The 20,721-nt window shown below is 43.9% G+C and overlaps 1 protein-coding gene across 4 annotated transcripts in view; it reads right to left on the bottom strand.

Annotated features, from left to right (window-relative positions):
• LOC110525097 (SH2B adapter protein 3) overlaps positions 1–19,769 on the bottom strand; it is a 59,944-nt gene extending 40,175 nt beyond the window's left edge. For 2 of the 4 annotated variants that reach the window (XM_036979411.2, XM_090237012.1), the window contains exons 1-2: positions 19,660–19,769; positions 3,326–4,303 (exon numbers count right to left, since the gene is read on the bottom strand). In XM_036979411.2, the coding sequence (XP_036835306.2) occupies positions 3,326–4,276 (951 nt within the window). In that variant the 5' untranslated portion in view covers positions 4,277–4,303; positions 19,660–19,769. Of the gene's footprint in view, positions 1–3,325; positions 4,304–19,512 lie in introns of all 4 variants that reach the window. The other 2 variants (XM_036979413.2, XM_090237011.1) reach the window with 1 other exon arrangement.
• Positions 19,770–20,721: the final 952 nt, after the last annotated feature.

Here is a 20,721-nt window from a genome sequence, read left to right as displayed (position 1 = left end):
GCTTCTACTAAAGAACACCCTCTGTGTTCTGTTAGACAGGTAACAATTCATCCACAATATAGCAGGGGGTGTAAAGCCATAACACAGATGCAGCAGACGATGATCGATAATGTCAAAAGCCGCACTGAAGTCTAACAAAACAGCCCACACAACCATTTTATCATCAATTTCTCATTCATTTGTGTAAGTGCTTGTATAATATCCTTCCCTGATTCAAAATTAAGGAAAGCTTTGACAATGTACAGACTCAGTGAGCAAAGTCACCGTAGGCAGACCTGGCTCTCAAGAGAAGACTGGCTATGTGCCCACAAAATGAGGTGGAAACTGAGCTGCACATCCTAACCTCCTGCCAAATGTACAACCATATTAAAAGAGACATATTTCCCTCAGATTACACTGAAAAGGGCAACCAGTGAAGCAAACATTGTAAATATAAACTATACTGAACAAAAAAATATAAAACGCAACATGCAACAATTTCTAATATGTTTCTGAGTTACAGTTCATAGAAGGAAATCAGTCAATTGAAGTGCCCCACAAAGGCTTTATTACAGACATAAATATTCCTCAGCCTTCTTCTTCTTGATTTGAGGATGGATGGATTATCTTAGAAAAGGATAAATGCTCACTAACAGGGAAGTAAACACATTTGTGCACAACAGATTAGAGAAGTAAGCTTTTTGTGAGTATTAAACATTTCTGGGACCATTTATTTCAGCTCATGATACATGGGACCAACACTTCACATGTTTTATATTTTTGTTCAGTATATATGCATCTGTCCATTTTCTGTTTTGTACTTCAACTATTTGCACATTGTTACAACACTGTACATAGCATTAATATAACATTTGAAATGTCTATATTCTTTTGAAACTTTGTGAGTGATGTTTACTATTAAGTTAAATAACAAATCAGAAATACTGTTTATTATCAATTCGAGAGAGAGAGAGAGAGCGAGCACAAGAGAGAAAAACATATGAATGACCTGGTAAGAACGTATGGTGAGTGGTGTGATGATGCGTTTTATATCATTTGAAAACATCACTGCTGACATGGCCAATTTTTTGGGACCATATCAACAGTTGACTAATGAACCAAATACTAAACGTGTTTTGTTGTTGTAAAGTGATCCTTTAACGTTCATATATATATATTTGTGAGGGCCTCTACAGTATGAGGGAATGTTAATGTCTGTGTGCTACGGTCTACAGATATTCTCTGGCTTTGAGCATTGCCAAGATTCCACAGAAATAGTGCAAGGCCTTTATACACACACACACACACACACTTCTGAGTGGAAGATTTAATGGAGCTGCAGCATTACATCTCTCAAACAGTCTTCAGCAACAAATGTGAACTTGGTTGTGATAAAACACCAGATGCTGGCAGAGCTGCCTTCTAAATATACATTATTAGTACAGCCTTTTCAAAGCCTTGTGCTTAACCAAAAACTCTCGGGTCTACATCCACGACTGGTTTACAAATGTCTGGTTTTAATGTTCTCTAAAAAGGTTTCTTGGTTTTCCAGCTCTGACAATCTGACATGGGCAGCCTGCTATGTGTGGCTGACTACTACCCCCAGGCTACATAAAACTGGGTGTGTGAATCCAGCAGCCTGCTATGTGTGGCTGACTACTACCCCCAGGCTACGAAAAACTGGGTGTGTGAATCCAGCAGCCTGCTATGTGTGGCTGACTACTACCCTCAGGCTACGTAAAACTGGGTGTGTGAATCCAGCAGCCTGCTATGTGTGGCTGACTACTACCCTCAGGCTACATAAAACTGGGTGTGTGAATCCAGCAGCCTGCTATGTGTGGCTGACTACTACCCCCAGGCTATGTAAAACTGGGTGTGTGAATCCAGCAGCCTGCTATGTGTGGCTGACTACTACCCCCAGGCTACATAAAACTGGGTGTGTGAATCCAGCAGCCTGCTATGTGTGGCTGACTACTACCCCTAGGCTATGTAAAACTGGGTGTGTGAATCCAGCAGCCTGCTATGTGTGGCTGACTACTACCCCCAGGCTATGTAAAACTGGGTGTGTGAATCCAGCAGCCTGCTATGTGTGGCTGACTACTACCCCCAGGCTACATAAAACTGGGTGTGTGAATCCAGCAGCCTGCTATGTGTGGCTGACTACTACCCCCAGGCTACGTAAAACTGGGTGTGTGAATCCAGCAGCCTGCTATGTGTGGCTGACTACTACCCCCAGGCTACGTAAAACTGGGTGTGTGAATCCAGCAGCCTGCTATGTGTGGCTGACTACTACCCCCAGGCTACATAAAACTGGGTGTGTGAATCCAGCAGCCTGCTATGTGTGGCTGACTACTACCCCCAGGCTACATAAAACTGAGTGTGTGAATCCAGCAGCCTGCTATGTGTGGCTGACTACTACCCCCAGGCTACATAAAACTGGGTGTGTGAATCCAGCAGCCTGCTATGTGTGGCTGACTACTACCCCCAGGCTACATAAAACTGGGTGTGTGAATCCAGCAGCCTGCTATGTGTGGCTGACTACTACCCCCAGGCTACATAAAACTGGGTGTGTGAATCCAGCAGCCTGCTATGTGTGGCTGACTACTACCCCTAGGCTACGTAAAACTGGGTGTGTGAATCCAGCAGCCTGCCCACTCACTGCCCTCTCTGGGGTTATGCGTTGGCCCGGCCAGCTATGGTTCTCTCCTTCCGTTCAGACGAGTACACCTCGAAACAGACACAGTAACACTTCTGCTCCGTAGCATGCAGATTATATTTCTGACAGTACAGAGGCTTGATATAGGCTACATATCAGGCTTCTCTACAGACCTTGTGAAGTTACTAATGTTAACACTCAAAACAACAGCCCAACATGGTTACTGCCCAGAGAAGTAAACTGCAGCAGAGACAGGAAAGTGTGGGAGGTCAGCTGAACTGAAACTTTCATGTCAAGCTTTAGATCATTTGCATTTGACAGCCAGTGTAGGTGGAGCAGCCTAAACTATGTTCATTTCTCACGCACCTCTCACAAAACAAGACAATCGTCACCAAACAAAACAATCGTCACCAAACAAAACAATCTTCAGATAGGAATAATAGAAGTCCTTTGAAATTGGTACAGGACCTGGGGAGGGGACCTACCAGGGACCTACCAGGGACCTACCAGGGACAACCAAACCCTGGTCAGAAACATCACTGTTAAATGATCAGCACTCCTAAAGTAGCAATTACCTACAGTAGGTGAAGCCCAATTTGATAAGATAAAAGCCCAACAGAAAGAATCAGATGAATTTAGTGGTAGGGGAGAGCCCAGTCCAGCAGCTGGAATCAGGTGGCTTTAGTTTACCTTGGGGGGGTCGTAGAGCTCCAACTGGAACCTCTCTCCTGCCAGGCCCTCTCTGATCTTCCTCACAAGCAGGCGGCAGCGCTGCCAGCGATGCTGTGTGTCCGAGATAGTGTCGTCAACCACCAGGTACTTCAGCTGGCCCTCCTTGCAGCTGCTTGCAGCCTGCGGCCTGCGCTTCCCACTCTGCCTACGGACAAACCTGCTATTCAGCCGTTCTAGGAAGTGGGTGGACGTGGGGGAGGCCGAGGGCGTGGTCTCGTGGGAGGGGTTCCCAGTCAGCGCTGACGACGATAAGGCCGTCACTTCCTCCAGCGCCCCACCCATTCCCCTGTCCACCAGCCTGCTGGGCTGCAGGTCCTGAAGGGGCGGCGGGGGATTCTTAAAGAGACGGCACACGCTTTTCCTGATCTGGCTGACGGAGAAGTGTGTAATTTCAGCAGCAGTGAAGGAAGTCGAGGTGGGGATGTACCGTTCAGACGCAGGCCGCCCCTCCGACACAGTCACCTCCTCCAGGCTGCGGCTCTGGATGGGAGCTCGAGCTCGTAGCACCGGGTTGGCTGCCGAGCACCGGATGGGGTTCCCCTGCTCCCGGCTCACCGGCACGGGCTCCGTCTTTGGGGCCAGAACGCCAGACCGGCCCGCCTCCCTGTAGTCCAGGGCCTCGGAGGAGGTGGTGATGCGGAGCCGGCCCATCATGGGGGGAGGGGTCGATGCAGGGAGTTCTTTGGCCACCTCACTGTGGAAGTGCTGCTGGAACAGCTCACTGAACTGCTTGGAGAAGCTGTCCGGTGGGACGACATCTTGCACTGGCCACTCCCTGGCAAAGTTCCGGTAGTGGTTGGCTAGTTCTCGGGCCGTGGCAATGGCATGCAACTCGCAGAACTCCCTCCAGCCACGAGGCACTGCAACCAAAGCTGTGGTCGTAGCCTGATGGATAGTGTTACCATTCATTGCAGTAACCAGAACAGCTGAGAATCACTACAAATGAGATGTGTTGGTGGGGGGGAGAGAGAGATATTATTAAAAGGGTGCAATTTTAATACATTCACTTACATTTGAGATATAACAATAGATACAGACCAAAGGTCTATTTAATTCAATTTAAAACCTTATACTTTAACAGACACCAAAGACCAAAGTAGGGGAAAAGTACCATGCACGACATGCGGACATTCGGAGAAGGAGATTTATCTACCATAAATCACATTTCAACAAATCCAATTTGATTACAGGTTAACTAACTGCTGCACTTAATAATGATGTCATATGATTTATTGGGAGATAGGCCAAAAATACACTACATCCTTCATGAAGAAGATTGCTCTAAATCTGAATATCAACCAGAGAAAAGGTTAATGTAGAGACCAAATGATTATAGTAGCCTGAGTCAAACTATAAAAGTATATTTCCTGAAGAAAATGTGTTTGATTGCTTGCCTTGAAGTATTTATGGTTGTAGCAAAGTAAGTCTATCACTATGGCCATCGAAATGCATTGAATTTAATGTGAATATGGCTATAGTAGAGACTGTTCTCCCCCGCCTTATTGTTTTTGTTGACTAAATGAAGTGGAGCAGCTTGTTAAAGAAATATTCTGTACCTATTCTACTGTTCTATTGCACGTGCATTGAAGGAGTAATATCCCAAACAGATGTGGCAGTTTCACTTTTTAATTGTTTTTTTAAGTTATTTTTTAAATATATATATTTTTTAATCAGTTCAAGCACTGGAGCTTATGGAAGAAAACAAATAATATTAAGAGTACATGTAAGATTGAGTATTCTTGCTTTGAGCTAGCACACTAATTAGGGAAAGGTAGTCTACATTGACAAGAACGTCATGCCTCAACTACACAAATTACTAAAAAAGGCTCAACCCTGGATGATACAGGAGTCTTGACACTTTACTCCTAGCTATATTTACATATCTACCTCAACTACCTCATACCCCTCCCTGCACATCGACTCGATACTGCTACCCAGTGATTACAGCCCCGTTACCGTTACTCACTGTGTATTTATTATGTTTCTATTAGTTCTATATATTGTCTCTCTGCATTGTTGGCAAAGGCCCATAAGTAAGCATTTCACTGTGAGTCTGCATCTATTGTTTACGAAGCATGTGACAAATAACATGTGATTTGATGACGCAAATAGGCCTAACTCTGATAAATTGAATTTGTCTTATGAATAATCAAATGTATTTGTCACATGCTTTGTGAAACAGGTGTAGACTAACAGTGAAATACTTCCTTACCAGTAGACCCTACCCTACATACAATTTTTCCAACTTTGCAGCAATGTGGAAATGATTGTTTTTAATACACCATGAAAGTACATCATTCCAGCACAGAGTTTTGTTGTTTTTTCAATAATGTGTAGTATTACAAAACTAAAACTGAGATCTGCCTTGTTCCCTGTTCCGCTGCCTGCTGAGGGTTAAAAACAACAGTAATCCTTGTTACTGGGACGCCACATCTCTGTTGCTCCCCCTCTGTTAGCGAGAGCTGAGGCAGGGAGCAGCATGGTGGGGGTAGAGGAGAGCAATAAAAACCTGATTAGATTAAACCCAGATCAGTTTTATACGCTTTACACAGGGAAAAGGCCACATGAATGGAGCCAATATAGTAATGTGAGAGTGAATGAAGGGCAGATTGAGGAAGTTGGCTTCAGCATTTCTCAAATGGATGCTACAACTGGGGACTTCTCCTTATTCGAGAGGAGGGTCTCATGATAAGGCCTAATGGTGTCAATAAACACACGAGGCTGTTCTCTATGGCCTCTCCCTCACTTGAGATAGAAGACCAAGGCTGATGAAACTCAAAACCTCCACCATACGTGATCTGTTTTTCACATGGTGGACAGAGACGTCACAATGTGTGTCAGAGGCGTTGACAGCATCCAGAAATATTGCATCACCAACCATCAATGTCCCACTACCATTCTTCTCCGCCCCCATAGCCCCTGTACGCATGCTCCCGCTGGTACTCCCACCCCTGCCGCTGGCCCCCAGATGGCTGTTTCTATCAGTGTAGCCAGCCCAGCCATGACTCAGCAGCCTCCAGCACTGTAAGACACACTTCCTCTCCTTCACTGTGTGCCTGCCTCGCCCTAGGCTGTCTGTCCCCCTGCATTTCCTTTAGGCTCAGCCGTGTGCCGAGTGACACAGTCCTAACCCTCCAGTGACACTGCCCTAACCCTCCAGTGACACTGCCCTAACCCTCCAGTGACACTGCCCTAACCCTCCAGTGACACTGCCCTAACCCTCCAGTGACATTGTCCTGGCCTACTGGAGGCAGAGCAGCAGCACAACCCTTACCTTGTCCTAGTGGAAGCCCTCTAAACAGGGTGGACCTAATTATATCTCATAGGTTAGTATCTGTGCTCACACAATAAACAGTGTTCCTTGTGACCCCCGTTGGGAACGGTGGTTACTTTAGGCCATGGAGTAGACAGAAGATCCCTCCCTCCTCAAGCCTGCTGCAATGGACCCAGTGAAGAGCTCATCCCAGTCAGATGACAAACACTCACCTTGAACCCAGCATGACACAGAGAGAATCCTGACTGTTTTATTAAGGCTGTTTTACGCAAGAGAAATACATCTACCACAACCCCTGTACTATTAGCATACATGAACAACTGTCAGAGTAGCCATCCCCTATTACCACACAATAACTTTGATCCAATCCCAAACAGTGTTGTTGATTCTCTGAATTGCACAGGTTTGGTGTTTGAATGCAAGGTGTTTCTAAGGAAGTACAAAACACTGACAAGCAGGGAACCAAGAAAAGTGGGCATGTAAAAGCCTCATGTGCTTTGGCCTGGCTCTCGGAGGAAGGGAGAGAACCCAGGTGGCAGACTCACTGAGACAAAAGAAAGCTCTAGCGACCAGTGGCACTAAGGCAGCAATCTCAGGAACAGGAAACCCTGCCCTGCCCTGGCAACCGTCTCCAACACAAACCGTACCCTACAGTACCCTGGCCTGGAAACTGTGGGAGCCAGCTCTCATTCAGCTCACTATCCTGAGCCAGATAGGAAGCTGAAACACAAAGTGTGTCGGTCAGCTGGCCGTTCCACAGCAACGAGCCGGGTCTGTCAGCTGGCCGTTCCACAGCAACGAGACGGGTCTGTCAGCTGGCCGTTCCACAGCAACGAGACGGGTCTGTCAGCTGGCCGTTCCACAGCAACGAGACGGGTCTGTCAGCTGGCCGTTCCACAGCAACGAGACGGGTCTGTCAGCTGGCTGTTCCACAGCAACGAGAGCATATCGGTATAGGCTATGTTCTGTTTTCTGCGTCAACTTTGTCTATGTGCGTAAAGCAATAATATATATATTATGAAAAAGTGATTGTAAAGTATAGGCTTCTAGTGGGATAAGCCTATATCTCAACGGCAACTGGACCTTTTCTCTACCTCTCTAGTAGCTTATGGGTACTTTACCAAAGTAGTGGATTCCACTTTGGCAGAAGAGGGCCATAATTCCTAACCTTTGTCCCCAGTCCTTCAACATGCTTACTCACAACAATGCAAGCTCCACACAACACAATGTGGCTATTCTTATGACACACTGAAACAACTCAACAATTTCCCAGATTTAGAAAATAGAGAATGAAGTAGCGAAGGCCAAGCCAAATGCAGGGAACAAGTAAGGATTTTCCCTGTGTCAGACAGGTAGGGGTGAGAGAGGGAACTGACGGAATGAATAGTTTACTATACAGAAACAATAACATTTCCTAAAGAAAGTGTGTGTGCCTGCTTGTCCTGAAGTATTTATGGTTGTGAAAGTTGTTTAGGTGTTGGCAGCTTTTACTGTTATGGCGTTTAAAGCAAAATTGATAGGCCAATAACAAAAGGTGTGGCGAATAACTAGTGTTTTTGCATTCAGCAAGCACACTAATAAAAAAAATGCAATAAAAAAAAAGGTAATAAGCTGTTCTACAGTACAAAATCACATTTGGCATGCTTCAGCAAGCACACGCATGTCTAGTAGCCTAATGCTATGCTAACAAATACCATGAAAGTTTTAATCTGGGAATGCAGAAGCAAATCTTGTGTGTGTTAGCTAGTTACTTTGTTTACTTTGGTTGGAGGAAGTGGCAACATCTGAACTGGTGAAGACAGTAGACTTAGCCCCTCCCTACTACTGAACCATCTGACCTAAGCAGGTACTTTCCGGTTCAATTATTCACCTCAAGTATCCCTTTATTCATCATGAAAACCTAAAACGCGCCATTTCTCTAGAGAGAAATCAAATCATTCATGAGAAAAACCAAGTCAAGAAGTATGTGGGACGCTGGGCTGAAAGGGAGTTGTTTAACCTAGTTCAGCGCGGAAACGTGATAACTACAACGACCATAATCTATTGCGCCTGTTCTTTCCGGCTCGGACAGAGATGGATGCACTTCTACACCTGCTACGTAGATGCACACAGAATGCATGCAGCCCGCGAACCGCATTAGAGAGAGAAGAAAGTACACAACCACAAGAGAGAGGGATAGAGACAGTTCATGAAAGTATGCCGTATCTACTTTGAAGAACTAGTAAAATGATTGTCAGACAGCTCTGCAGCATACTTCGGCAGGCGAGTTAAATAGGATGACCAAAGACAGTACAGTCTGGGGAGAACAGAGACAACGTCGTCTGGCTGACTGCTACTGCCTGAGCAGAAATGAGAGGATGACTTTGAAGGAATGAAAAATAATAAAGTAATATACCCAACTGAAATATTGTACCATTCATAGAAATGTCCTAGTGATGTCTACCCAATGTGGACCTGACAGACGATGGAATATTGTTTTGGCAATTTAATGTTCACTATTTTGGGCTATGAAATTTCCATTTAAAAATCTATAAAAAAATCATTTGAATGTAATTATTTCATAATGCATTTAATGATTCAATTTTTTATCAAACCGAGTGGAGAATGAAAGAGGACACCTCCCACACCTCATCAAAGACACACCCTGGGGCACAGATGGTTGGAGGCCATTGGAGTGGACTCAGCCCTAGTGGTTGGAGGCCATTGGAGTGGACTCAGCCCTGGGGCATGCAGGGATGGAGGTCATTGGAGTGGGCTCAGTACTACCAGACAAACAAGTTACTTCACTCCTCACGCAAATTAAATCAGTCACTCACCAAGTAAGCTACACGGTCATATGCCAAGAAACAGGCCAAGAGCCAACTCTTATCAGAACTCAAACAGAGTAGTCAGCATACGTCAAACCAGGGGTTCCCCATCCATCTGTTAGGCTACTGGTCCAAGGAACCACTAGTTGAGCAATTCTTACAAGAAGAGGGGAAAGCAGTAATCAGATGAGTAAAGTATTTTGCTCAACTATTTTGAACTGGAATAAATTCTGCACTTATTACCAATGACCAACACAATTCCAGTCAAAGTAGAAGATGGTCAGAAATACTGTAGCCTACCATGACCATATCCAACCCCATTTGTTGTCACCATCATGTATCCAAGTGGTTTTCAAACTTTTTGACCCACGACCCCCAAAAAGGAATGATACAAAGCTTGCAAACATGCTCGCACAATCCCTGTGCAAATGTAGCCTGTTATTACAGCCATAAACAGTAATGCATTTACAAAATGCAATCTAGGCTACAGAAATAAACTGTGTTTTACACCTGCATTTAGAGCTGAAAGTCATTCATGTTAGCAGCCAATATCAGCTTGGGATACAGTGCCTTCAGACTTGACTTATTTCACTTGTTGTGTTACAGCCTGAATTCAAAATGGATTTTTTTTCAAATAACCTCACCCATCTATAAAATCATGGTAAAAATTATTATTGAACATAGTGATTCCATGCAACTTATGTGACTTGTTTAACCAAATGTGTACTCCTGAACTTATTAAGGCTAACAAATGGGCTGAATACTTAGACTCGACACATTTCATTTTTTTATTAAATTTGTAAAATGTCTAAAGACATAATTCCACTTCGACATTATGGGGTATTGTGTGTAAGCCAGTGATACATTTTTTTTTAAAAACATCTTAATTTAATCCATTTTAAATTTAGGCTGTAACATAAAGAAAATGCACTTAAGAATACTTTCTGAAGGCACTGTATATCATGTCATTTCTCTGGAGTCCAGAGCAAGAAAAAAATCACACGGCCAACTTGTAGAGGAGAAAAGCACATTCTGTCTGCACCGCGTCATGTCTTTGGAAGGCAGCTTGCCTGCAGAGTGACAGCCAGGTAGTTCTTCCTATCAAATATCATCCAATAATATTGAAGGCGGTGCGATGTTCCGGCTGCTAATCTATAGCCAGTAGCCACCCAAGCTAGGTCTATCTGAAATGTAAAAATTATCAATCAAATCGCCAGGTAGCCTATTGCTCTGGCTAAGACGAGTCAGTAAGTAGATTGCTCTGGCTAAGACGAGTCAGTAAGTAGATTGCTCTGGCTAAGACGAGTCAGTAGTAGATTGCTCTGGCTAAGACGAGTCAGTAGTAGATTGCTCTGGCTAAGACGAGTCAGTAGTAGATTGCTCTGGCTAAGACGAGTCAGTAGTAGATTGCTCTGGCTAAGACGAGTCAGTTGTAGATTGCTCTGGCTAAGACGAGTCAGTAGTAGATTGCTCTGGCTAAGACGAGTCAGTAGTAGATTGCTCTGGCTAAGACAAGTCAGTAGTAGATTGCTCTGGCTAAGACGAGTCAGTAAGTAGATTGCTCTGGCTAAGACGAGTCAGTAAGTAGATTGCTCTGGCTAAGACGAGTCAGTAGTAGATTGCTCTGGCTAAGACGAGTCAGTAGTAGTAGATTGCTCTGGCTAAGACGAGTCAGTAGTAGATTGCTCTGGCTAAGACGAGTCAGTAGTAGATTGCTCTGGCTAAGACGAGTCAGTAGTAGATTGCTCTGGCTAAGACGAGTCAGTAGTAGATTGCTCTGGCTAAGATGAGTCAGTAGTAGATTGCTCTGGCTAAGACGAGTCAGTAGTAGATTGCTCTGGCTAAGATGAGTCAGTAGTAGATTGCTCTGGCTAAGACGAGTCAGTAGTAGATTGCTCTGGCTAAGACGAGTCAGTAGTAGATTGCTCTGGCTAAGACGAGTCAGTAGTAGATTGCTCTGGCTAAGACGAGTCAGTAGTAGATTGCTCTGGCTAAGATGAGTCAGTAGTAGATTGCTCTGGCTAAGATGAGTCAGTAGTAGATTGCTCTGGCTAAGACGAGTCAGTAGTAGATTGCTCTGGCTAAGATGAGTCAGTAGTAGATTGCTCTGGCTAAGACGAGTCAGTAGTAGATTGCTCTGGCTAAGATGAGTCAGTAGTAGATTGCTAAACTGTATTTTATATGGGTGATAAACGTAGACCTACTCGGTTTTTGGCAAGCAAAATGGGAGGAAATTAAACAAGTTATTTCTGGTCAATAATCTGGATATGCGCACTTGCCTTTGTGCACCAATGCTGAGGACTGGTCATTGGTCAACAATCAAGACGCACAACTGTTTGGTTCTGAAGCATAGATGATAATTTAAGGACGATTTGAGGGCAGTGGGTTGAACAACAATGCTAAAGAATGTATTTTAAAATATATATAATTTTGGGGGAAATTATACCGCCACTGAAAAGGGCACTTTAGAGACTGGAAGGGTAACGGGGCAGGTAGAGCCCTGTCTGTTGGAGACTGGAAGGGTAACGGGGCAGGTAGAGCCCCGTCTGTTGGAGACTGGAAGGGTAATGGGGCAGGCAGAGCCCGGTCTGTGCACATGCCTGCTCTCACTCCCCCTCACTGTCTGAGCTATGTTTGAGAGTTCCTACTTCAACTTCTCCACTCCACTTCCTGTAGGCTGCTGACTTGTCTTGATACCCCCCACCAAACATACACTAAATCTTTCAATGATTCTGTCTTTTATCAATTGAAGTTCCTCATATTTTCAAAGCATGAACCAAGCTCATTCACAATGAGTAGAGAGCCCCAACACTCAAGTGAACCACAACAGCACTGCATGTAGGCTACACTACCTACTTATAGGCCTACAATCAATATCCACTTACAAAAACAAACAAGTCTCTCATTACTGTTTCCATAGACACACAAAGACCCCTCCCCCACCTCAACACATGGGTTCCAACATAGTACACAGGCACACACAAATCATAGTCTTCTCTCCTGCCATGCATGTGTACAGTAGTAAATAAAATAGATGATCTACGAGGAAGATTAAACTACCAACGGGACATTCAAAACTGTAATATCTTATGCTTCACGGAGACGTGGCTGAATGACGACACAATCAACATACAGCTGGCTGGTTATACGCTGTACCGGCAGGATAGAACAGCGGCATCTGGTAAAACAAGGGGCAGCGGACTATGTATTTTTGTAAATAACAGCTGGTGCACGATATTTAAGGAAGTCTCGAGCTATTGCTCACCTGAGGTTGAGTATCTCATGATAAGCTGTAGACCACACTATCTAACGAGAGAGTTTTAATCTGTATTTTTCATAGCCGTTTTACATACCACCACAGTCAGAGGCTGGCACTAAGACAGCATTAACTGAGCTGTATTCCGCCATAAGCCAACAAGAAAATGCTCACCCAGAGATGGCACTCCTAGTGGCCGGGGACTTTAATGCAGGGAAACTTAAATCCGTTTGACCAAATTTCTATCAGCATGTTCAATGTGCAACCAGAGAAGAAAAAAAAACTCTGGACCACCTTTACTCCACACACAGAGATGCATACAAAGCTCTCCCTCGGCCTCCATTTGGCAAATCTGACCATAATTCTATCCTCCCGATTCCTGCTTACAAACAAAAATTAAAGCAGGAAGCACCAGTGACTAGATCAATAAAAAGGTGGTCAGATGAATCAAATGCTAAGCTACAGGACTGTTTTGCTAGCACAGACTGGAATATGTTCTGGGATTCCTCCGATGGCATTGAGGAGTACACCACATCAGTCACTGGCTTCATCAATAAGTGCATTGATGACATCATCCCCACAGTGACCACACATACTAGAGGTTGACCGATTCATTGGAATGGCCGATTAATTAGGGCCGATTTCAAGTTTTCATAATCTAAAATCTGTATTTTTTTGGCGCCGATTAGCCGATTTAGATTTTTTAAAACATTTTTACAATTTGAGTTATTTAGTTATACAGATTTTCACATTGTCAGCTCGGGGGATCCAATCTTGCAACATTACAGTTAACTAGTCCAACGCAATAAGGACCTGCCTCTCTCTCGTTGCACAAGGAGACTGCCTGTTACGCGAATGCAGTAAGCCAAGGTAGGTTGCTAGATAGCATTAAACTTATAAAAAACAATCAATCATAATCACTAGTTAACTACACATGGTTGATGATATTACTAGATATTATCTAGCGTGTCCTGCGTTGCATATAATCTGACTGAGCATACAAGCATACAGGTATTTAAGTATCTGACTGAGCGGTGGTAGGCAGAAGCAGGAGCGTAAACATTCATTCGGACAGCACTTTCGTGCGTTTTGCCAGCAGCTCTACGTTGTGCGTCAAGCATTGCGCTGTTTATGACTTCAAGCCTATCAACTCCCGAGATGAGGCTGGTGTAACCGAAGTGAAATGGCTAGCTAGTTAGCGCGCGCTAATAGCGTTTCAATCGTCACTCGCTCTGAGCCTGTGGTTGTTTCCCTTGCTCTGCATGGGTAACGCTGCTTCGATGGTGGCTGTTGTCGTTGTGTTGCTGGTTCGAGCCCAGGTAGGGGCGAGGAGAGGGATGGAAGCTATACTGTTACACAGGAAATACGAAAGTGCCTATAAGAACATGCATTAGTCATAGGTTAATGAAATACAAATGGTATAGATGGAAATAGTCTTATAATAACTACAACCTAAAACTTCTTACCTGGGAATATTGAAGACTCATGTTAAAAGGAACCACCAGCTTTCATATGTTCTCATGTTCTGAGCAAGGAACTGAAACGTTAGCTTTCTTACATAGCATTATTGCACTTTTACTTTCTTCTCCAACACGTTGTTTTTGCATTATTTAAACCAAATTGAACATGTTTCATTATTTACTTGAGGCTAAATTGATTTTATTGATGTATTATATTAAGTTAAAATAAGTGTTCATTCAGTATTGTTGTAATTGTCATTATTACAAATAAATTGTTCAAAAAATCTGCCGATTAATCGGTATCGGCTTTTTTGGTCCTCCAATAATCTGTATCGCCGTTGAAAAATCATAATCGGTCGACCTCTAATACATACCACAACCAGAAGCCATGGATTACAGGCAACATCCGCACTGAGCTAAAGGCTAGAGCTGCCGCTTTCAAGGAGCGGGACTCTAACCCGGAAGCTTATAAGAAATCGCACTATTCCCTCCGATGAACCATCAAACATGCAAAGCGTCAATACAGGCCTAAGATCGAATCGTACTACATGCTATGACGCTTGTCGGATGTGGCAGGGCTTGCAAACCATTACAGACTACAAAGGGAAGCACAGCCGAGAACTGCCCAGTGACCCGAGCCTACCAGATGAGCTAAACTATTTCTATGCACGCTTCGAGGAAAACACTGAAACATGCATGAGAGCACCAGCTGTTCCGGAAGACTGTGTGATTACGCTCTCCGCAGCCGATGTGAGTAAGACCTTTAAACAGGTCAACATTCACAAGGCCGCAGGGCCAGACGGATTATCAGGACGTGTACTCTGAGCACGCGCTGACCAACTGGCAAGTGTCTTCACTGACATTTTCAACCACTCCCTGTCCGAGTCTGTAATACCAACACGTTTTAAGCAGATCACCATAGTGCCTCTGCCCAAGAACACTAAGGTAACTTGCCTAAATGACTACCGACCAGTAGCATTCACGTTTGTAGCCATGAAGTGCTTTGAAAGGCTGGCCATGGCTCACATCAACACCATTATCACAGAAACCCTAGACCCACTCCAATTTGCATACCGCCTCAACAGATACACAGAAGATGCAATCTCTATTGCACTCCACACTGCCCTTTCCCACCTGGAAAAAAGGAACACCTATGTGAGAAAGCTGTAGTCAATGAATAGCACAGGGTTCAACACCATAGTGCCCTCAAAGCTCGTCAATAAGCTAAGGACCCTGAGACTAAACACCTCCGTCTGCAACTGGATCCTGGACTTCCTGACGGGCCACCCCCAGGTGGTAAGGGTAGGTAACAACACATCCGCCACGCTGATCCTCAACACGGGGGCCCCTCAGGGGTGCGTGCTCAGTCCCCTCCTGTACTCTCTGTTCAGTTGTGACTGCACGGCCAGGCACGACTCCAACACCATCATTAGGTTTGCTGATGACAACAGTGGTAGGATGATCACCGACAACGACGAGACAGCCTATAGGGAGGAGGTCAGAGACATGGCGGTGTGGTGCCAGGACAACAATCCCCCCCTCAACGTGATCAAGACAAAGAGGATGATTATGGACTACAGGAAAAGACAGAGCACGCCCCATTCTCATCGACTAGGCTTCAGTGGAGAAGGTTGAGAGCTTCAAGTTCCTTGGTGTCCACATCACCAACAAACTAACATGGTCCAAGCACACCAAGACAGTCGTGAAGAGAGCAACACAAAACCTATTCCCCCTCTGGAGACTGAAAAGATTTGGCATGGGTCCTCAGATCCTCAAAAGGTTTAACAGCTGCACCATCGAGATCATCCTGACTGGTTGCATCACTGCCTGGTATGGCAACTGCTCGGCCTCCGAACGCAAGGCAGTACATAGGGTAGTGCGAATAGCCCAGTACATCACTGGGCCCAAGCTTCCTGCCATCCAGGACCTCTATACCAGGCGGTGTTAGAGGAACGCCCTAAAAATGGTCAAAGACTCCGGCCACCCTAGTCATAGACGGTTCTCTCTGCTACCGCATGGCAAGCAGTACTGGAGCGCCAAGTCTAGGTCCAAGAGGCTTCTAAACAGCCTCTACCCCCAAGCCATAAGACTACTGAACACCTAATCAAATGGCTAACCAGACTATTTGCATTGCCCCCCCCCCCCCCCCCCTACACCGCTGCTACTCTCTGTTGTTATCATCTATGCATAGTCATTGTAATAACTCTACCTACATATTACCTCAACTAACCGGGTCCCCCATGCACATTGACTCTGTACCCCCGTCTAGCTAATGTCATTTTACTGCTGTCTAGCCGTCAAGTCAGTGAGGCCTCAAGACACCACAAAGCAAACCTCCCTAGCTGTCTGTCAATTAGGCCTAAAGACACCACATAGCAACCCTCCCTAGCTGTCTGTCAATTAGGCCTAAAGACACCACATAGCAACCCTCCCTAGGCGTCTGTCAATTAGGCCTAAAGACACCACATAGCAACCCTCCCTAGGCGTCTGTCAATTAGGCCTAGACACCACATAGCAACCCTCCCTAGGCGTCTGTCAATTAGGCCTAAAGACACCACATAGCAACCCTCCCTAGGCGTCTGTCAATTAGGCCTAAAGACACCACATAGCAACCCTCCCTAGGCGTCTGTCAATTAGGCCTAAAGACACCACATAGCAACCCTCCCTAGCTGTCTGTCAATTAGGCCTAAAGACACCACATAGCAACCCTCCCTAGCTGTCTGCCAGTGAGCAGCACTCATCTCAAACACATAGGGCTGGAGAGAGGGTTTGCATATCACCAACTCAGATCATAACACACTCTTCCCCTGTGGGAGGGGTCCAAACTTACTGTGAGGGTCTCTCTCTCTCTCTCTGTACCAGGGCGCAACATAAGCATTCCTTTGAGGTAGAAGGACAGCCTTACATTAAAACTAGCTTAGGCCCTAATAAGAGGGCCGGTCACTGTGGTCAGCAACATACTAGGCAGCAGTGCCTCTAGGTTGAGAAACACTGATCTACACTTACATTACTGTAGGGCCGATGAGGGTCAGAGCTCGTGCACCAGTGAAATCTATGGAAATCTTGTTAACGCTTAATGGAACGGAAAGAATAGTTGGTGATAACATCTCTTTAAAATGACATGTATTCATGCATGGCAGAAGCTGATCCATGTGTGCTTACGGTCTTAAAGTTTCAGAGTCTGCAAAGGGCTTGAGATGTGAAAAGCACCAGGAATAGACAAGCATACATGTAGGCATGCAAGAAACATCATAGCCTAACAACATGCAACTAGAACACAGAGGTGAACATAGTGATACAGTTCCTTTTGCCCTTCAAGAGACTTTAAAGAAGTCCTTTCATCACTTCATCTCACCAGACGCACACCTCTACTTTGAAAAGAAAAACTTAGGATTTGTTTTGTGTATAAAAGCTGGGTTCAGGCAGACGAGCACGCTCTGACACACACCTCTTAGGCCTATAGGTTTGCTGAGATAATTATTGTTTTGATTTAAGTCTATAACAAAGGAATTGTGCAACAGCACCAGCTTCCCCAATTGTTACTCTCTTCTGCATCCTGTAATCATGTGTACGACTGATGTTTCCATGCGAGTCACCCACAACAGAGCTCATCAGAACGCCATTTATTCTGCCGATTGAGCTTGTATACACATTTCAAACATATAGGCTAATAGTTCTCTGCTAAAGCCCTAAAGCAAGTAGTTTTGGGAACCAGCATAGGTAAGAACAAAAATATTCCCAAACAGGTTTTTGTGAGCTGGTACCAAAATCCACCAATACAGACATACTGTAAATGATGGTGACATAATTAGGCTTTTTTGCTCCTATTTGGTATAGCCTGGAAGTAAAAAAAAAAAATGGCCCTCTGATTTGTACACATTTGTTGTCGGAATGGTCAGAATCATTGGCCTTATGCAAAATGAATGTGAATGAATTTGTCAGGCATTGGACTACCTTCAACCAATCAGAAAACCAAATATTTTTTGTGCTGTTTGTGCCATCATTCTATTACCAAACTTTATATCTGCACTGTTCTTCAAGTAAATGTGTTTATATTAACAATGTTCAGTGGAAATTGTTAAACGTAGACCTTGTGCATAGAGTTGTATGGTTTGTTTGACTTTGCAATTATTGATTTTTGTTTGACATTTTAAAGTGACTGATCTGAGTCTCAGCATCGCTCCGTTACCATGGAATTGCCCTAATCCAAACCCTAACATTTTGGGGTTCAGGCTGAGGCTGGTTTTACACCCCACCAAGCGTTCACCTTAGTAAACATCACTGACACTTGCATAAATAAATGCAGTGTGTAGTGCAGTCACAAAGCGGTTTGAGGAGACTCTACAGAGTAGGCTACTTCTAGTGAAGGGAAAATCCAGCCGAAGCTCACCCATAGTTCTTGGAAAGACACTGATAGCCAGTCCAAGGGATATTCAGTATGGATTCCAAGTCTCTGATCTTTGTGTGTGCCCCCCAAGCAGCAAGTGACATATTTTAAGAAATTGTGAAACAACCACCCTCTGAGAAACCAAAGGACAAGTACAGGCTACTTTGTGCTGACTACTGTTCGGTTATCTTCAGTAGAGTTGCATAATGTTGCTAGAAGGGGCCCACATTCAGGAAGGCAACATCTTGTACAGCATACAGACATGTACTAGAACACATGCATGTCTGACAAGTAAGAATCATAACAGCTTTATAATTCCATGTCTATCTGCAATGTTCACTCACTAATGCCAACCAGGTGTTCAAAACAACACCAATTCCATATAATGAAAGATTTACTATGTTTCTGAACGCAGCCCAAGGTCATTCAGTAGGCAAACGTTTCAGATATACATTATTTCTTATTTCAACATGCCAGAGGCATGTTAGTTTTACATAACACTTTATTAATGTTACACAACGTTAACTTGCTGAACAGGTCACAGGTGTGTGACAGTAAAAACAGTAATACATCGCCATTCACAAAGTTTGGCAATTTTAACTAAATCCCGTTTGTGGTCTGACGTGGTTGTCTTTCTGAGAATATCTTTGCTAGTTATCAAATGTTTTGCAAGAAACTACCCAAAGAAGTGACAAACCAGTAATTTAGTCACGTCGGGGATGGAGAGGACGGCCCTTTAAATGTAAATCCAGAAATGTACACATTTCTACAGTGGCTAGCTAAACACAGTTGGACTTTATGATAAAACTTTACCGAAATTAGCTACTATGTGTGGACAATTAACTACAAGCAAGCTATCTGATTTTAACGACACTTAGTCCAACGATTGGCGCTCTGTTTTGAGCACTTCGGAAACAAGACCAAATTTGACACAAGACTCTTGACAATAGGCTATACTCACGTTCTCTGTTATCTTGAATGTGCACCCACAGCACGACGACATACCAAAAACGTGGACGTAGCATAACCCATATGCGTTGTGAAACATTTATAATAACTAAAACAAACTTCGGTACATAATAATAATACATAAATACTTAGAATGTACCTGCAAGCCCAAAAGCCCGTTGCTTTCTCTCGCATGTTGAATGTGTTTTCAGGAACGAAACTGACTGGTGTGAAGCCAGCAACATTGGCGAGATCGAGGTCGTTAGTTCCGGGTGACGTTTTAGAAAAACCTTCACAATAAAAGTACGGAACTAAAGGAAATAAAAAAGCACGAACATGACGTCAGTGAAATCAAATGAATGATGAAGCCAGAGGTCTTAACGACACATTTCGGAAAGTATTATGAATTGTCAGATACTACTGCACTGTTGGAGCTAGGAACACAATAATTCCACTACACCCGCAATAACATCAGCAAAATATGTGTATGTGACCAAAACAATTGTATTTTATTTTATTGCAGGAATTGATGACTGACAATGTTATGTAGCCTAAGTAAAATACTTATTTTACTATTGCATAATCAATATCTAACCTCAAAGAGAATCGAAATGATGTCTGTGTCAAGCCCATGGAACAATTCAGGGCGGATAATCTGGGAAAGAATTTGCAGTTTTTAAGCCAATTTTCTGAAGTTCTAAACATTTTGCCAAAGCCATGTTCATATGCTGTCTGAGTGACTCAAAAATTAGCACAAAATCAATGGGGGCCCCCTGGAGGTTGGGGATCATGGGCACGCGGTCCTGCAGAAAACTCATAGCATGGCATAGGTTTGACAGTAGGGTATCATATAACTTCTAAACAAAACCTCTATCATCGACTTATGGCACAGACATCTGACTTCAATAATATTCATGGCTAGTCATGGCTCATCCTATATAACTACTTTTCTATTCATATAGTATCCATACTGTCTATACACACCATTATATATATTCTGGACTCTGACATTGCTCTTTCTGATATTTCTTAATTTCTTTATTTTTACTTTTGCATTATTTGTGTAGTATTGTTTTGTATTGCTAGGTAATTACTGCACTGTTGGAGCTAGAAACACAAGCATTTCACTGCACCTGTGATAATAACTGCAAATCTGTGTATGTGACCAATAAACTTTGATTTGATTTAGAATGTATTTCTACAGAAGTCAAAAAAATGTTTT

Source organism: Oncorhynchus mykiss, chromosome 6 (genome assembly GCF_057628025.1).
Source record: "Oncorhynchus mykiss isolate SJ-2025 chromosome 6, ASM5762802v1, whole genome shotgun sequence".
Taxonomy (NCBI): Eukaryota; Metazoa; Chordata; class Actinopteri; order Salmoniformes; family Salmonidae; genus Oncorhynchus; species Oncorhynchus mykiss.
This window is presented reverse-complemented; position numbering and strand designations above follow the sequence as displayed.